This window comes from Crotalus tigris, unplaced genomic scaffold (assembly GCF_016545835.1).
Source record: "Crotalus tigris isolate CLP2741 ecotype Arizona unplaced genomic scaffold, ASM1654583v1 scf7180000017576.4783729, whole genome shotgun sequence".
NCBI classification, from domain to species: domain Eukaryota; kingdom Metazoa; phylum Chordata; class Lepidosauria; order Squamata; family Viperidae; genus Crotalus; species Crotalus tigris.
The window spans coordinates 1,371,012-1,388,382 of NW_024096487.1; the positions used below are offsets into that span (position 1 = coordinate 1,371,012).

The 17,371-nt window shown below is 36.3% G+C and overlaps 1 protein-coding gene across 7 annotated transcripts in view; it reads right to left on the reverse strand.

The window, feature by feature from the left end:
- Positions 1–351: 351 nt before the first annotated feature.
- The window catches only part of ATG13 (autophagy related 13), a 34,033-nt gene continuing 17,013 nt past the window's right edge, over positions 352–17,371 (reverse strand). For 2 of the 7 annotated variants that reach the window (XM_039358332.1, XM_039358306.1), the window contains 9 exons: positions 16,889–16,979; positions 15,486–15,584; positions 12,172–12,282; positions 10,917–11,056; positions 9,858–9,975; positions 9,537–9,614; positions 9,251–9,367; positions 6,505–6,633; positions 352–4,385 (listed from right to left, as the gene is read on the reverse strand). In XM_039358332.1, the coding sequence (XP_039214266.1) occupies positions 4,308–4,385; positions 6,505–6,633; positions 9,251–9,367; positions 9,537–9,614; positions 9,858–9,975; positions 10,917–11,056; positions 12,172–12,282; positions 15,486–15,584; positions 16,889–16,979 (961 nt within the window). In that variant the 3' untranslated portion in view covers positions 352–4,307. The remainder of the gene's footprint in view (positions 4,386–6,504; positions 6,634–9,250; positions 9,368–9,536; positions 9,615–9,857; positions 9,976–10,916; positions 11,057–12,171; positions 12,283–15,485; positions 15,585–16,888; positions 16,980–17,371) is intronic. The other 5 variants (XM_039358338.1, XM_039358322.1, XM_039358352.1 and 2 more) reach the window with 3 other exon arrangements.

Consider the following 17,371-nt stretch of genomic DNA (forward strand, 5'->3'; position numbering starts at 1 on the left):
CTGGCTTAAGGCATCCATCGACAAAGTGAAGTTTGGCCTTGCCTACAAATGTTGTGACTAGCTCATAGTATCCGACAATCTGCTTTTAAGGTTTTAGTATTTGCATGACTATAGCCTAGTAACTGCTTTTTAATATGTTTGTAATAGCTGAGATATGTGCATTCTGTAAACTACGTGTACAAGCCAATTTCTGAGCTTTAATATGTGATCAATTTATTGTACAATACTGTATATGAACAGATTTCATTTACTTATATTTCCCAACTTTACCTCACTGTTACTGTGCATAACATTGTATTTTACTTAGAATTCCAATTACAAATATTTCCAGTATGGAAAAAAACGAGACACTTTTATCAGCACATATATTTATTAATAATGTAGTTATATAAATGATTAAAAAAATAAATCCCCATCAAAAGATCCTTGCCAACCTCAAATGAAAATCTGATAGCATAATTAAATCAACCTGCCTCCATTCTGCAGAAGTATAAAAGTTCTTATTGATGTAAATATTGACAAAGCTAGGCCTCTATCGCAGGTTTGTTAGCTATATTTATATATGTACTTACACATGCATATGCTGCCTCCTATCACTCTAGATGGCTTTTGAGCACATGTTTCTCTCCTGTTCTAAATGACACTTCTAGTCTTTCATGAAGACAACAGCAAATCTCTGTAGATTGCTTTTGGAATATCTGAATTATTTTTTCTCAAGTACTAATACTCTAGAGTCAGCAGTATAATTTATCAAATTTCTACTATTTCATTAAACTGCAAGGGAGACAAGGTGGATGTCATAGAAAATCTTACCAAATTACTTGTTTCATAGCTGATGTGTGTGTGTGTGTGTGTGTCTGCTCATACAATCCTGCGCATTCATACGCTATTATTGAATCTGGAGAGGCATATTTCTGAAAAAAATGTTGGGAAAGGTGATATGAAAATGGCAATTCTACAAAGAGTAGCTGAAGAGTTAGAAGTTTGGGGGCTTTAACAGGAAGATAGCTGTTTATCTTGCCTTGCTAAAATCTGAAGTTTGGGTAGAAAAGACAGTGGAACAGATGAATTTAAAATAGCACAAATGTTTTATTGGAAATTATATGAAAGTGTAGTGGAATATTTTGAATAGTGTTTCCAAACAAATGCAGGGGAGGAACCTTATTCAGTTGATGCATTTGAATATTGCTTACAACGTATCAATTCTGATTCACAGCACTGTAATTAGAAATGTATCCTCTGACAATCTATAACTGAATCCCTGATAAGAGGATTTATGTAGGATAGTAAGTTGATGTGTTTATTAGGCAGAACCAGTAAGATTGTCTTCAAAAAATAAACAAAACCAGGACTGAGACAACAGCATCTTATAATATTATGTAAGCGTACTTCTTGCTATTTCCTACCCCCGCAAGAACCCCAAATCTGTGATGTTCTCAAAGGGCTATTCTGTTGGTAGAATATCAGAATCATACCACTAAATTACAATCCAGCACATATTTCAGTGTAAGAAAATCACTGAACAAGAAATGAATATCAACATGAGTAACTTGAAATTCTATTCAAAGAGACTTGTAGTTATATTATTTTATCTGTATAATTTTAAACTATGAGAATAAATAGTTACAGGTAGTTCTCAATGTACGACCACAATTGGGACTGGAATTTAGGTCACTAAGCAATGCGTTGTTAAGTGAGTCATCAAGTGACTGGACCCAACTTTATGTCCACTTTTAACTATGGTAAGCAAATTACATGGTAATTCAATGAATCTGCAAGACACTGCAAGTGTTAAACACCCAAATTGTGTGACTGCGGCAGTGGTGCGATGGTCGCAGCTTACAGGATGGGCCTTAATATCACTTTTCCAAGGCCGTCATAGCTTTGAAATGTCAATAATGAATGGTTGTAAGCTGAGGACTACCTATAGTTGACTAAATTTCTTTAATCGTTACAGCATTTTACTGTGAAAATGAAGCAGGAACAAAATAAATGCCGTGGCATAAATGTCAAGGTAAATTGCAAAAAAAAAAAAAAAATTAGTTTTGGCAGAAAAATGACTTTTAGGAACATTAGAAACAGTAGAAACACAAGTAATTTCCTTACCTTACTATCATTTACAAGAATAGGCTCTCCTGTAGTCAATGGTGAAAAAGCCTGTTCAGATAAATAGCTCTACATCATCTGATATCTCATGAATAATAACAAGGAATGCTTCCCCCCTCATATTCATAAAATGTTTTGATTAGAAAGCTAAAAGGTTTGGGAAATCAAGCCCTATTTTATGCAGATATGACTGTGGGTTGGAAGCTCTTTCTGGCAACCTATTTTGAAGTAATTTTGATGTTACTATCATTCTCAGCCCCAAAACAAGCCCACACACCCTACTTAGGAGCAATTTAGGTATGAACCTAGATGTGTGTTCTTCAGTGGTCCAATAATGAATAACAATATCACAAGTACTTTGAAAATAAACTTTAAAGATATTTTTCGGTCAATTTAAGTAAATTTCTTACCGTCTGAGGCATTAGGATAAACTACATGCTAGAAGACAAAAGGTTTAATTTTCTGCTCATTTCAGCAAAGCAGTAGGGAACAGAAAATTCCAGAGCCTATCTGAAAGATGTATACTGCCCTAATAATCTACCCTCCCTATCACCCCGTCTTAGACCCCAAGCAAGCAAAATCTATTAAGAGCAGAGCATTTAGTCAACATTCCATTATTTTAAACTATAAATATCCTTCATATCTAAAGGCAACACTCATACAAAAGCATCTAAGATGAAAGACAGAAGGAATGAGGGGATATGATCTCTCTTCAATACAGTATACGGCAGTCCAATTCTATACAGGTTTACTTAAAAATACCTTCCTAAAGTTTAAAAATACTTGCTCCAATTAAAATATGCATAGAGGTGAATTCTCAGCCTGGTTTTGATAGTGGAAAGGAAGAACTTGTTCCCAGAGCCTAATTTATCCCTAAACTCATATAAGTGTCTTTTTCCTTCCTTCCTCATAGTTGGTGTGGAATATGGAGCAAACAGAACACATAGAAATGCCAGTCGATTGCATTAGTTAATGCCTAACTCATTAGAAAAACAACTTTAAACAAAACATTGTACGATAGAACAAGTACCGTAAATCTCGTAAAATGTTACTTCTATACCAAGTTACTTTCTAACTCATCGCAGATTATAGTAAATTTATTTTACAAATATGACAGAGCTTAACTTTTTAGAACTCTGCAAATTCACTACAGCAGAGCACATATCTTAATTATGACATTTCTAGACCCCTCCCCAAGAGGGTAGAATGAAATCAAGTCAATCTCTGAGAAAGATAAATTTCCCAGCACAACATTTCCACTTTTGAAAAAAAAACAAACAAAAACCAAAGGAAGATGCCCTCATTCTTTGTAAGGTTGTTCATAGCACTTTTGCAGTGACAAAAGAACACAGCAGCCTATGGCTATATAACAATGTGAAAACATAACATACAATTTTTCTTTAAATATAATTTCCTTTAGAATAATAAATATTTCTTATTTCTCTTAACATAGAGCAGCAGCATCTGTAAAAACTTTGGACTAAAGATCCCTAATTAAGTAATCCTAAAGAATTAGGATCACTAATATGTATTTACAATTAGCAATTGTAAGAAGACCCCATGAACTCTGAACCTTCTTCAAAAGCAACAAGACTTTTTGTCTAGTCTTAGGCAGGCATTGTTTTTGACTCTGTTGGTGGAAAAATATATGAGAAGCACTTTTTTTCTGCTCTTATGGATTAATTCCCAACTGTACAGCAGGGGAAAAAAATGATGTGCAACACTTTGTTTCCATTATTTAGAGCATTAGAAGTGACTATTATCCTCTGAAACAGACTGAAAATAGACTAATTCTGCAGTGCTAGTGTTCAGGATTCAATGTAGCATAGATTATTCTGTTTGTTTTGTTCCTTTCAGTTGATGGTTCTGTTGAATCAAGTGAAAAGAGACAATGGGTGATGGAAGCAGAAGGAATAGACAATCATTACAGATGAGATAATAAAAGGCAGAAGTGATCATTTTGTTCCTCACTGTACTGCTTCAGATGCCAACTGTAACAAGAAGGAAAATTAATTAATTCATCACAAGGTCAGTTCAAAGGGATGCACATTTGTTTCTGCATTGGATAAAGCCCAGAAAGCAAATGAAATTGTTGCTGCAACATAACAGGACTCGAAAGAAGAGGCAGGTGCAAAATGTATAGGCCTGCTTTTCCAGAGTGCCGAAGAGGACGTACGATGCTGTTCTAGCTTGGTTCAATTTCACTGTAAGGTTTCTACAAACGCATCAAATTCTTTGACGTTCCTCTCATGAACAGCCAATTTCTCTGGCAGTGAGTCCTGTGAAAAGAGAAAAATGTGTTAAGTGGCTAAACTGAAACCTCTGTGGGCAAAAGATGCAATACTCAGCAGGAAAGAAATGCATGCCCATTCAGAAAGCTCTTTCATTAACTTGAAAACTTGCATTTTTCCTGCAGGTGATTGTGAAATGGCAGGACTGCGTCAGCCATTTCTGGCTTGGTAGAAAAAAAAAATCAAAATTTAGCGTTATAATCACCACACAAAATTATTAGCTTGTGAAAGATTGGACTTAACAAATGATTGCCATTCTGGATATTATTTCAAAAATATCCACTGACTAGAGCAGAAGTCCTTAACCTGTGAGCCACGGTCCACTAGCAGGCCGTGAGGGGTTTGCAACCTGGCTGCGGAAATGGCTGGTGAATGCGCGTGCACCCTCATTTGTGCGAGCAGCGAGCACGTGTTCCATTTAAGTGAGTGGCAGGCAAAGGTGCATGCCATTCGTGCAGATGGAGCGGCACACACATGCTTGCCAGCTACACTCATATGGAACCATCCCCTCTCCCCACTGCCAGTCCGGAAAGCCAGAAATGGACTAGAGGGCAAACTAATAAGGCAAGTAGTAATTTGCCCAAGAACACACATACAAGTAGAAATAAATCTGAGCTTCAAAATTAACATTTTGAACGCATAAGTTTTCTGCTACAATAGATTTAAATAAACAAATATGAGAATATTTGGCCAAACACTTGAGTTTAAAAAGAAGAAATGGGATTTGAATCTCAGGTATTAAATTACATAGTTGCCAACAATAAACTACTTAGCTCACAGAAAGGAAACCAGTGACTCTCAGTGGAACACATCAATATACATATGATTCTTTTCGAAACTGTAAAGTCATACTTACAGTTGACAAAATACAACAAAATATAAAAAGCAACTCTCAAAACCTAGGAAAAATGTACATCTATCACATAAAACCTAAGCAAAGCACACAACAGCAAAGTGTTCACACTGTACTTCAATCTACTAATCCCCCATATAAATCTTGAAGACACTCATTGTTAGTAAAATTATAGCTTGCTTTCTCGCAAATAAGCTTCTAAGTGAAATGTTTGAATGCAGCTGTCCATATTTGTACTTCTAAAAAAAAATGCTTTCAAACTTTCAAACTCATACAGGGCCCAATAATACAAAAAGGAAATATAAAACAGCAACTAACTGAACATGAAGAGCACCTCTGTAGAAGTCAATACGAGTCCATGACAGTGAATCTATTACTGATGTTTCCTCCAAGACTCAAGGTTAACTAGCTCCCTCCTTCCAAACAGAACTCTGTAGAAAGAGTCAGCTACTGAAATGGCATGGAGGGATAGAGTTAAAACTATGCTATTTCTCATCAAACAGATTTCATAATATCAATTATTTCCCAGCATTTAACAAAAGTGAGAGCATTGGGAAAAACTTTCTACAATCAGACAAAAATTCTTGAAACAAAGGAACTAATATGCAAAAAAGCAAAAAAGCACCACACCTTATTTATTGATCGAAGTTCTGAATTTATTAGGCATCAGAGTGAAATTCAAACCATCAATGCCCTTTACAGTTTGTTAGAAAACAGACTTAAATTTGTATAAAAGCTTCAAACCCCTGAGAGAAAGAAAATCTTGTTGCTGTAAGGGTCCCTAGGGTGGCTGTTACATATCACGAGCCAGGGATTAAAATATTTTTGGCATTTCCAGGCAGATTTCCAAGCAGTTCTTGCCTGATTTATCTCACTTTGGCGGATTTTTAGACATATTTCAGCATGTTTTGACTGAGGGTATTTCAGAAATTCCAGCAATAATTTTAAGGAAGGTCAAAACTGCTAGAAAATCAGTTATTCTTAGCAAACTATCTCATATATTCATTGTGGGAAAAAGAGGAAAGGAGCACTATGTATGCTACCTTAAGCTCAGAAGTAAGAAGTAGGATATAAATTAAATACGTACATATAAATATATAAATTAAATACGTACATATAAATGCAGGGTTGTAAAAACTAACATTTGGACTTTGAACTTCCTGGTTCACAGCTCTGCCTATTTGTCCACTCTCCAAATTGGAAGTGAAAAGTGCTATAGATATAAATGTCCCTCATAGAAATCTTATTGCCTACCAGGTCTTCTGCCATGGATTGAGCTCCAATATCAATGGAGAGGCTGCTGAGTTGAGGAGGATTTTGAAATTCACGATAGAAAGTCCCTAGGTCCATGGGGATAATGTCGTCTTTAGAAAATGCTGGCTTCTGGAATTCAAATGGAAGATTTAAGTCAACTATGCACAAGCAACAAAATGTAAAATAGGTATCACTCATTTTGAACTCTTGCCTGTTGAAAAGAAGACAAACAAGTAAAAATTGTTTAACATACTATATGTCAATGTTTCATCTTACGGTACCGCTATGTATTAGATTATTAGATTTCCTGGAATAGAGAGATAGAGGAGACATCTTAACAAGTGTTAAGTATAAGAAACTAGATTGGGAGACACAAAATCAGACCTAAATCCTAGCAAGACGGAACTGATGTTCATCCAGAAACATCTTAATCTCTTAAAGATATCAGCTCCAGTTTTAGCTCTGAATCAGGCCACTCTCCTGGATTTTCACATCCTGCTTGAACAACAGATAGAGCCTGTGGCAAGAACTTTGGCCAGCTTCAGCTGGTATGTCTGTTATGAATTTATCTGGACCAGGAAGCACAGGCAACAGTTATATGCCTTTATCATCATATGATTAGACTACTACAAGCCTATTCGTCCTTTGAAGATGACATGGAGAGATAGTTGATACAGAATACCATGACAAGTTATACCAGAATAGAATTAATGCCCAATCTACAATTGCTGCACTGGTTGTCAGTACAGTAGCTTCAATGCACAGTTTAAAGTATTGGTTATTATCTATATAGCCCTACGTGGCATGGTACTAGGTTACCTCAGAGCCTGCCTTGTCCAAAAATTAGATTTTTTTTTCTATGAGGCCATCAACAGATCTGCTTTCAATCCTGCCACCATATAAAGTAATGGATATATAGGTCCAGAGACAGGCCTTGTCAGATACATCCCCAATATTAATGGGTTACCCCAGGGATTTAATTAGTGCTTTCATTCTTGGTTTTTTGGAAATTGCTAAAAATATACCCTTTGAACTGGCCTTCTAGCCATTTTTAATAGTTATTGAAGGTGAAGGGTCACCATCTATTGTACTGAACTTTTTAATTGTATGAGCCTGAGCTTAAAAAGCTAATGAACTGCCCAGAATTGTGTGACTGTGATAGTATATACATTTTGTTACGTAAATAAAATCATTTAATACTATGCTGCAATAAACCAGTAATTTTCTCTTTGTTTCTTTTCTTCCTTCTAGGTACCATTTTGGGATACACATAATCCTAGTCTCTCATTGTTATTTTTAATTCACTCCAGGTCTGCTCACTGTTTCATGAGTCTTTTAAAAATGAAAATATAACTGTTGTATTGCTGTAGGTTTTGCTTCAAATATGTATCAGCTATCAATAGATTTCTCTCCCATTCTTACTTTTCCATAGTATCTATTAATCGCTTGATAAAATATTTTTTCCCATATTATTCTGAACTTTCGGAAAGAACAAATTTTGATTATAAATTTAAAAATATTTTGATTTTGTAATATGCTATGGTTGATTTCCGAATTGTTACATTTTTTGTTAAAGGCATCCTTGTAGGTATTTCCTTTGCTCATACCAGAATGTATTCTGGATAATGAAATAAACTTTTGGCAGTAATTTTTGGTTTGCAAAAATTAGGACGCACAGCTTTTGAATTATCTACTAACAATGCAGTGGTCTACAAAGCTATATTTATTCAAAGAGTTTAATTAATTATTGTGATCTTAATTTAGCATTTGGTTCCAGAAGGGCTTGGAAAAAAAAACTCCTGTATTTCCTATAACAGTGATGGCAAACCTTTTAGAGACTGAGTGCCCAAAGTGCAACCCAAAACCCACTTATGCATCGTCGAGTGCTGGGTGGGTGTGGCCTGTTGGCTGGGTGTTGCCAATTGGGTGGGCGTGGCCAATTGGGTGGGCATGGCTGCAGTGGTAATGGCAGACTGGGTGGGACTAAAAAGTTCAATCAATCAGTTCCAACTTTGCAAGATCTTTTTTTTTCCCGCGAGAAGTTGAAACTGATTGAACCTTTTTTTTTTTTTTTTTTGCACGTGGTGGCAGAAGCCTAAAGCAAAAAGGTTTTATAAAGCCCAGCTGAAAGCCTAGGACTGGGGTGTGCCCACAGAGAAGGCTCTGAGTGCTGCCTCTGGCACCTGTGCCCTAGGTTCGCCACCACTGTCCTATAATAATTCATTTTTGTATTGGAACATGTTATGGCCATTCTAGTAGGAGTTCATATATTTCTGGAAAGCAATCTTCTGGAATAGAAAATTATCTGAACTATCACAGATGTGATTCAGTTCCAAAATAGACTAGGGATTTTACTCCAGGTAGAACCCCATGAATTACTTCCTGATCTGGAAGATTATTGGGATAAACAAAATCCCAACTGAGGAACTACCAATGCAGACAAATAACCTAACAGTAAACAACAGCCTAATCAAGGAACCGCCAAGAATACTTCCACCAACATTGACAGGACAAGCCACTAATGTATAAAAATAAGAGCAAACCCCTTCTAGCACTGATGATGCTACCTAGTTTGGCAATGAAATGTCTACAAGTAAACCACCAAGCTCAGAGAGCACCAAGGACCCCACAGATTCACCAAAGAGATTGAAGTTTCTTGGAAGAAAACTTTCCCCCCAATACCAGAGCATGGAGTTTTAAATACGAGTTACTTGTGTAATGAATGTAAAGTGTTGTATGGACTTACAAAATCTATCATAACAAAATCATCATGGATATTCCCACTGCTGCTGCCACTGGAACCAACTGAGTGTAGGCTACCTTGTAAGGGAGACTCTGTGTCTGGAGAATCAGGAGGATTTACCTGTTGAAGAAATTCAAATGTCTAATTAACATAATCAAGTCCTGATGTGCAAAATTAAGCAGAAACAAGAAGTTATCTTTGCAGACAGAAATTATAGGCAGGCCTGGCATTCAGGAGCCACAATTCTGACTGCAATTGTATAGAACCGAGAAAGGTCAGCAGTTCTTACCATGGGATCGTTATCTTCTAGTTCAAAGCTTTTGGGAGCAAATATTTGAAAAGGAATGTCCAAACTGGCCATTGTCACCTAAAGAGGTTCAAAAGACAGAATCTCAAATGTCTCCTGACAAATCCTACTGTTTCTGCCAGGATGCAATATATTGCTGCACATTTTCATGCCTACAGCCCTAAAACTGGTCAGGACAAATTTGGAGATTAGAGAAAGCCAAACACAGCCATCTGGAATGGCATTTCTCCTGTGTGATGGGAAAGGTCATGCCTTGTGTTTCACTTCTGAAGCCATATGCAAGCAGTGAACTAAAGCAATTACCTGGCTGATGGGCTTGTTGACAAAGGCTCCCACCTTTCGAACAAAGAAGGTCTCCAAGGCATCACGTGGAGATCCGCTCTTTCCTTCACTGCTGTTCGATACAGTTTCTGGATCCTCACTGAACGTTGAAAGAGAAAGCGGGTGTAATTATTATTATTATTATTACATTAGAGATATACAGCCACTGGTACAAAGCACTACATACAAAGTACATATTTTTCCTAATTATCCTTTCTAGCTTTTTGCTAAAGGTATATATAATACTTACCACAGAATTAAAACTTAGATTTTAAAGGTGTTCTGGGTACTCAACCAATGACATAGTTTTTATCTGAAACAGTTATGCTTTATCTTCTAGCATCAGTCTACTCATTACACATACACATACACACACACACACACACACACACACAAAGACACAGGTTTCCTCAACATTGACTAGTTGTTATCAGCAGCAATAAACTTCCATCCTTCCAAGGTAGGTAAAATGAGGACCCAGATTGTTGGGGGCAATGTAATATATATATATATATATACATTGCTTACTGGTGTACACCGCTTAGAGAGTGCTTGCACTTAAAGCGGTATATAAGTCTCATAAATAAATAAATAAATAAATAATGCAACATTTTAAAAATTGAGGTAGTGTAGTTAGGATTAAGACAGCTTTCTCTCCTCCCCCCCCCACTGAAGTATTTTTTTCAAAGAGTGGAGAGATCTCCAAAGGGAAGAGGCAGGGTCTAAAGGTTTTGTTCCTTTTCTGGCACTTAGTGGCATTGGCATAATCTAACAAGAATGAGTTTTAACAATTAATATTGTTAGAGTCTGAGAATTATGCTATCTTCCCATGTGGGTGCTACTTACAGGAAATGTAGAAGAAAACTGGAAAAAAAAAACCCCAGAAAATTCCTAGAAAAAATTAGGAACTTCAAAGGATGATGTTAAGCCTTTCTTCCAAAGCTACTAATCCACACAACAAATGCCATTAATTCTCAAACAAATTCAATTTTGCTTTGTAAAAGTCATAAAATAGACCATTAAGGAAAGTTAAATACCTACCTACTTGATGGAGTAACTGCCGAATAGTGGCCTCCATCCAGGGGAGTGCATGTCATTATTTTCTCATGATCTGCCTGGGTGCCATGCATCGGTTGGCTAGGAATCAGGGGCACTCCTCCCTCCTTTCCTGGAACTACCAACTAGAAAGTACAAAGATCAAACTTGTTATTTTTGAAGTGATTTGGGAAAAGAGGGTTTGTTTTTCAATTAAAAGTTATGGAATCGATGACATACTTTGGCTACTATGGAAGAAGCAGTGTGCCTTGTTTCTCAAGAACTTGAATGATTTCTACCAACAGGCAAAGGCTTGAGGAAGAATTTCAGTCAAATTTATAGGAAAGTATAGAGGGAGAAGAATTAAAGTAGATCTAAATGTAAGTCAACGACTTGAACAATTGACAGCTGCCCTGAATTCCCTGTAGCAGTTTTTACTTTTTTTTTTTTTGGCTTACTGTCAGAGAATCTTCAAACTTTTTTAGCAAGCAGAACTGAGCTGTTTCTCAGAGTATACATTAAAAGTAAGATACTTTGTACCAGAGCAACATTTTAATGAGAATATCTTGTAATACTTATAAATTTTACTCAATGCGCATGGATTTATATCTTGCCCCATTTTCATGGTCACTTAAAACATTCAGCTATAGCCACACTGTATTAAATATGACTACAGTAGATGTGTCTTCCACTTTTTCGAGCATCATATAAAATAATCCACACTTCTAAAAGTTAAGCAAAGAAGGAATGATCAAAGTTCCATAAGGTGTTTGTCAAGTATCCAAGAAGAAATGAAATTCTATAATTCTGAGATGCAAATCAAGAATGATAGATTCAGATGCAATTGATGAAATCAGAAAAAAACAGAAGTTCTCACTTTAGTGCAATAACATATATATGAATAAATCTGAACTGCATATTAATTCTCTAGGTCAGGGGTGTCAAACTCCCGACCCACGGGCCGGACGCGTCACACGGAAGCCGCACCCACCCCATTGCCAGCAATGGCAAAACTGTCCTGATATGTTGCGCGACGTCACGTGATGTCGCGAGTTTGACATGCCTGCTCTAGCTCCTCACTTTAAAAAGAATGCTCATTAAAGCCTTATTTCATGGGAATCCCAAAAACAATGTTAGTGTTCTTTGTTTTTTTCAACTACTCTCCTGTTTTCTTTGCCAATATGGGACAAATAGAATAAGTTCAGAAAAAGTGTTAGCTGTCAATGAGACACATTTTAGAGCAGCAAACCTCTAAGAGTACCTGATGGGGATGTGTAGCACTCAAGCCGCCAGCAAAGACTACTGGGTAGCCCAAGTCAGCTGATCCAACTCCCAAGGCTGCAGGCTGATAAGAAAGACGAGAGCTGGAGAGCTAAGAAATAGGGGTGATGAGGAAAAAGAAGAGAAAGGGAAACCCCAGAGTCTGAATAATGTTTAGATATACAGGAAAGGAAAGAAAAGGAAATCAGGTTTCCAAAATAAAATGGCTAGTCTGTTTCTAATACTCTCTCTCTCACACACACACACACAAAAAAAGTTAAGCTAGTTTCCATGGAACTTATGACTGATATTCAGGATTTTTAAGGGCTAATTAAAGAAATGACTTTCATATAGTTTGAAAGTTAAAGAATGCTATAGTCCAGCATTTAACATTTTAAATAAGGAAACAATCTGTGCAAATGACAGTACAACCATTGCTTTGACAGAAGCTTACCAAAAGAATACCGTGTTAGATAATTATCAGTCATATGCCCCAGAAAATATTTTGAATTTCAGCCATAAAATGCAAAGTTTGCAAAGCAGAACTTCTAGTCATCAGAGGGGAAATCTTAGCCTGCACCAAAATTAATATCGGAGACATTTCATTGCATCTATTAAAATAATTAGGAAACACACAAAAGATGGGCAGAGGACAGAACTGATACTTAGTTTGTATTAAATCTCTTACTCTTGACTTTCCAGAATATGTATATTCCAGATTCTATGAAAAATAAAGTTTGGAATTAAAACTCTCATATACATATATGCACTAATTTGCATAGTATGTTGCATTACACACCTGTTGTGAGCATTGTACATATGATTTCCCAGCTAAGGAAAATATGCTTGTGTGTATGTTTATGTGTGCATCTCTATGTGTAAGTGTATCATTATCCCAATTAGCACTAGTAAAGCAAATGACAGGAAACCTGAACTCTTTTGGATGCTGTTGGATGGTAAATCCTATAATCTATAACTCCATAGGTACCATCTCTATATTAACGAATCAGATTTGTATTGTAGGAGGAGATTGCTGTAGTGACTAATAGAAAGGTGTTCTGCCATTGCTTTTTTTTTTTTTTTTGGCAAGATGTTTTTTTAACTACTCATTCAAGCCCAGAGTGATGAGATTTCTTGAATTCCAAGCACTCTCAGTTCAGCTTCTTTTTTAATTCTTATTCACCTCTATCCAAGCTGCATTCTTGTTATATTTTTTGAGAAATCCCCATAGTTGAGCTTAGAACTGCATTATTTCTTCTTTGTCAGGTGTGGACTGTACAGTACAGTACAGTTTCTCCATGGATGACTTGGTAGAAATGTTTCCAATTCAGCTGAAATGTGAGATTCTACCTATAATATTCAATTCAAGCTTCATATCTGCTGATTTTCTTGGCTATTGTTATTTGACGCTGAATTATTTCCATTGTTTTTTTAATCTTCCTTGTTTCTAAGTAATATTTCTTAATTAGATATTCTTTGGTCATTTTGTTCTTCAGCTTCTTTTAACCATTCCAGTTTGCTTGCATCTGATTTTAGCATATTGATCTTATTTTGCAGCCTAATCTTCCATTTTGGTAGTGCACTGTTTGGCTTTTCTTCTTGTTGATTCCCCCCCCCCCCAAGGTATTCAGTTACAAATACAACTGTGCTGTACATTAGTTGGTTTGTTTCTTGCAGTGAGCTGGCATTTATAGTTGATATTGCTGTATTGACATCTTTTAATATTTGTGTTAGCTCTTTCTTTGGAACAAGTTTTAATTGTTCACAGGCAGCCTTATTCCATTGTTTTTGTGCTGTTCTAGATGTTCAATTATTTTTTTGTTTCAATTCTTCTTGTTTTTTAACTAGAGGGCTTTTTTTAATTCTGTGAAGGAGGTATCTGGTGTTTGGGAACAAAAATGATTTAATAGCTATCCTGGCTTCTTCTAGCTCCAACTTCCCCTGGTTTGCCTCTACAGTCTGAGCTACTTCTGGAAGGCTTCAATTTTTTTGCCCGTGGTGGACCTTATAGTTATTCCAATTCTGCTTCTGTGAATATTTTATTTCACATTATAAATCAACATTCATCGGCAGCCTCTGTTTGGTTATTTCTGATTCTGGATTTTTTTTTCCAGAACTAGTACTGTACATTCTTTTCAGATATCCTCTTCTCATTGAATTTTATTTGTAATAATAGATCACTATTTCAATCTGGGTATATTTGCGATGGGTAAATAATTTTTCTTCCAATAGTCCTGCAACTGCTGGCTCTGATTCCTTAGCCAACATCTTGAGTCCTTTACCCCATTTTTCACCAGATGTCCATGAACTTCAACATCTAGCACAGTCCTTGTTGACCAAGGTGACACCCAATCCAGTATGGTTCCTGTAAATTACATCTCACCATATTGCTAATGGGAGAGGCACTCATTAGTATTATGAGATTTTTTAAAATCCCACTATTTTTTAATTTGACCAGTGCAAGACAGCATTGAAAATGATGATTCTCCCCCTCCCCCCCGCAGCATTTATTTTGTCAAGGAGTATGATTAGCATAATCATCTGCACAACCATACTGTTTCCTTATACTTTCATTACAGGTATGGCAGTCTTTCATTTATGACCCTAATGGAATTTGCTACATGACTATCTCATTTAATGGTCCCCTTCCCTATTGCAGTCGTTAAGTAGAGAATGGAGTACCTCAAAGGGTGGGGGAGGCCTGGGGAAGCCCAGAAGTGGACGTTATTTTGGGAGCAGCCACAATTTATGGGCTGAGCCACATGGCTTAGGAATGCCAAGGGATGAAGTGGCCTGCTTACCTTTTCCAACATGATCTCCAGAGCTTTGGAGATCTGTATAAGGTAAGTGAATGGTTAGGGATGGGGTAGGGAAGAGGGAGGAGGGGCTGGGATCCAGCAGGGTGAGAAGCAGGTCCAAGGCCTGCAGAGTGCTACATTTACGGTCATTGAGTTAGAATTATGGTCACATGACATTTCGCTTAACAACCATTTCATTCAACAACCAAGATTCCCATCCTAATTACGGTCATAAGCCAAGGACTATCTATATAAAACAGAAAATATCTTATCTGTATTATGATTGGAATTATAAATGGATCCTCTTAGCAATGGCCTACCTTTCCCTCATCCTCTTGCTATGCTTTTTCCCAGGCTCAGCAGCAAAATTTCAAATAAAACCTCATATACCATAACTCTCAATCAATTCTTAGTGTCTCTTTTCCTCTTTTTGGAGGAGGAAAAAATATAATAGGCATGACTGTGACAAAAGCTGGAACCCCCAACCTACAGTTACAAGATTTTTTTTAAAACTCACTTGATGTGAAAAGGCCAGCCCCATCATAGGGCCCTTCAAGGTATCCATCACCACAGGAGGAGGGGTATGAAAATGTGCTTTAGTGACAGTAAATACACACTATACAAAGACAGGAACACACAAAAGAAAACACACAAGGAAGAGAAAGAAAAGAACTTCAGAAAGAAAAATGGAAAAGAGTTTGATGAACTGAATGTTATGTCCAGACAGATATTGGAAATCTTCATATAAAAAATTGCAAGGCACCATGATTTGCAAGAGATTTAGCATTTCATTGTTGTATTTTCCAAATTAATCTCTTTTTAATGCTATGTTGCATTCGAGAATTCAGTTTAGATCAGGAAAAAGATTTTGCTGCAAATACATGGGCCTTCTAAGGATTATTGGTAACAGCAGAGAGGAGGAAAGATCAATTCAGTCAAAACTATCAAATATTCCAATGAGCACAACCACCTCTATCTGCACTAGCTTAAAAGAATGCAGTTCCAATGAAGACAGGAGACAGGCATATGCAGAAGGGATGGAATGGGGAAAGAATGAATTGTGCCATTGAAATCACGATACAAACCCTTATATATTTGCATCCAATATAAACAGATAATGGGTGGGGTTTCTGGTTTTCCATTTAAAGTGGACATATAAGACGACAGAGCGAAGTTTTTGATCACAAATTTTATAACTTTTATAATTATAGCCAGAAGAGATGTCTTTTCATATTAAACATAATTAAGACAATGGCAACACCAGATTCAGAACATCTTAAGAAGTAACTCTTGTTAAATGTTGATGGTCAATTAATTATTCAAGAAATTGTCTACAAGACAGAATTTACAGAATGCTCTAAATCAGGTATGATTTGACATTGTATAATAAGCTGGGGAAATGGGGATAAAAAAATCAGCTATAACTCATACTCAGCAGAATATTTCCCCCCCTAAAATGACTATATAATCAATTACATGCAACCTAACTTTCTCCCAACAACAACCAGCAACACTGCCATTAAAGAAGAACTGAAACTTATTTCCATGCCAGTTTTAAAACTAAGCCTTATGTCTTGATTTTTAATCCAAATGTTTTGCAGGAGTATCTGCCAAATTATGTATAGAATTTTTAAAAATCTGAAAATTACAGATGGATAAAAAGATTAGACTGTATATATGTTATCATCAATAGATGGTCATCAAGCTTGAACTGAACCTATTTTTTTCATACATCTATACTCTATTCTTATTAATTAAAAATACAACCTCTTGGTATATATGCATTAAGGAAGTGTATTCTGATCAACGTCTGTCAGTGTTTAGTTGTCATGCTCTTCATTTTGTATATATTTAGCAATTTTTTTGCTATCAGCTAGTCACACTAGGAAACGCCTAAATTGATTTGGAAAAACAACTTACCTGGGATGGGGGAGAAGTAGAGAAAGAGGTTGTGCATACTTCTTGAGAATCTTCTACTGATGGATATGCCACTGCATTTTCTTCACCTGTTCTGTAACAATCAAAAGATACATTTTTAAAAATGGAAATGTTTAATGATAGCTAAGCAAAGGTTCTACGGATAAACACACCACAGACATGAACTAGAAGATTTGGGTGGAGTTGAAAGGAGAATTATGACAGAGCTCACTCTTTCCTTTAAAGAGTGGAACTGGTAGGGTGGATCTAATAATTTTGGATTTTATGTGTTCATAATTTTTCCCTGGAAAAGAATGAAATATTTTCTTAGTTTTGTCTTTTGTTTTTTAAAAGGAAGGTTTTACTGATAAATTCATTTCAATGCTATTAGTTGTAGAGATGTACAACTAATGTAGTGTCAGAGCTTCACAAAACGCATTTCTAAACACTGCGGTTCTGGCCAATGAAGAAAATATTAACTCAGGA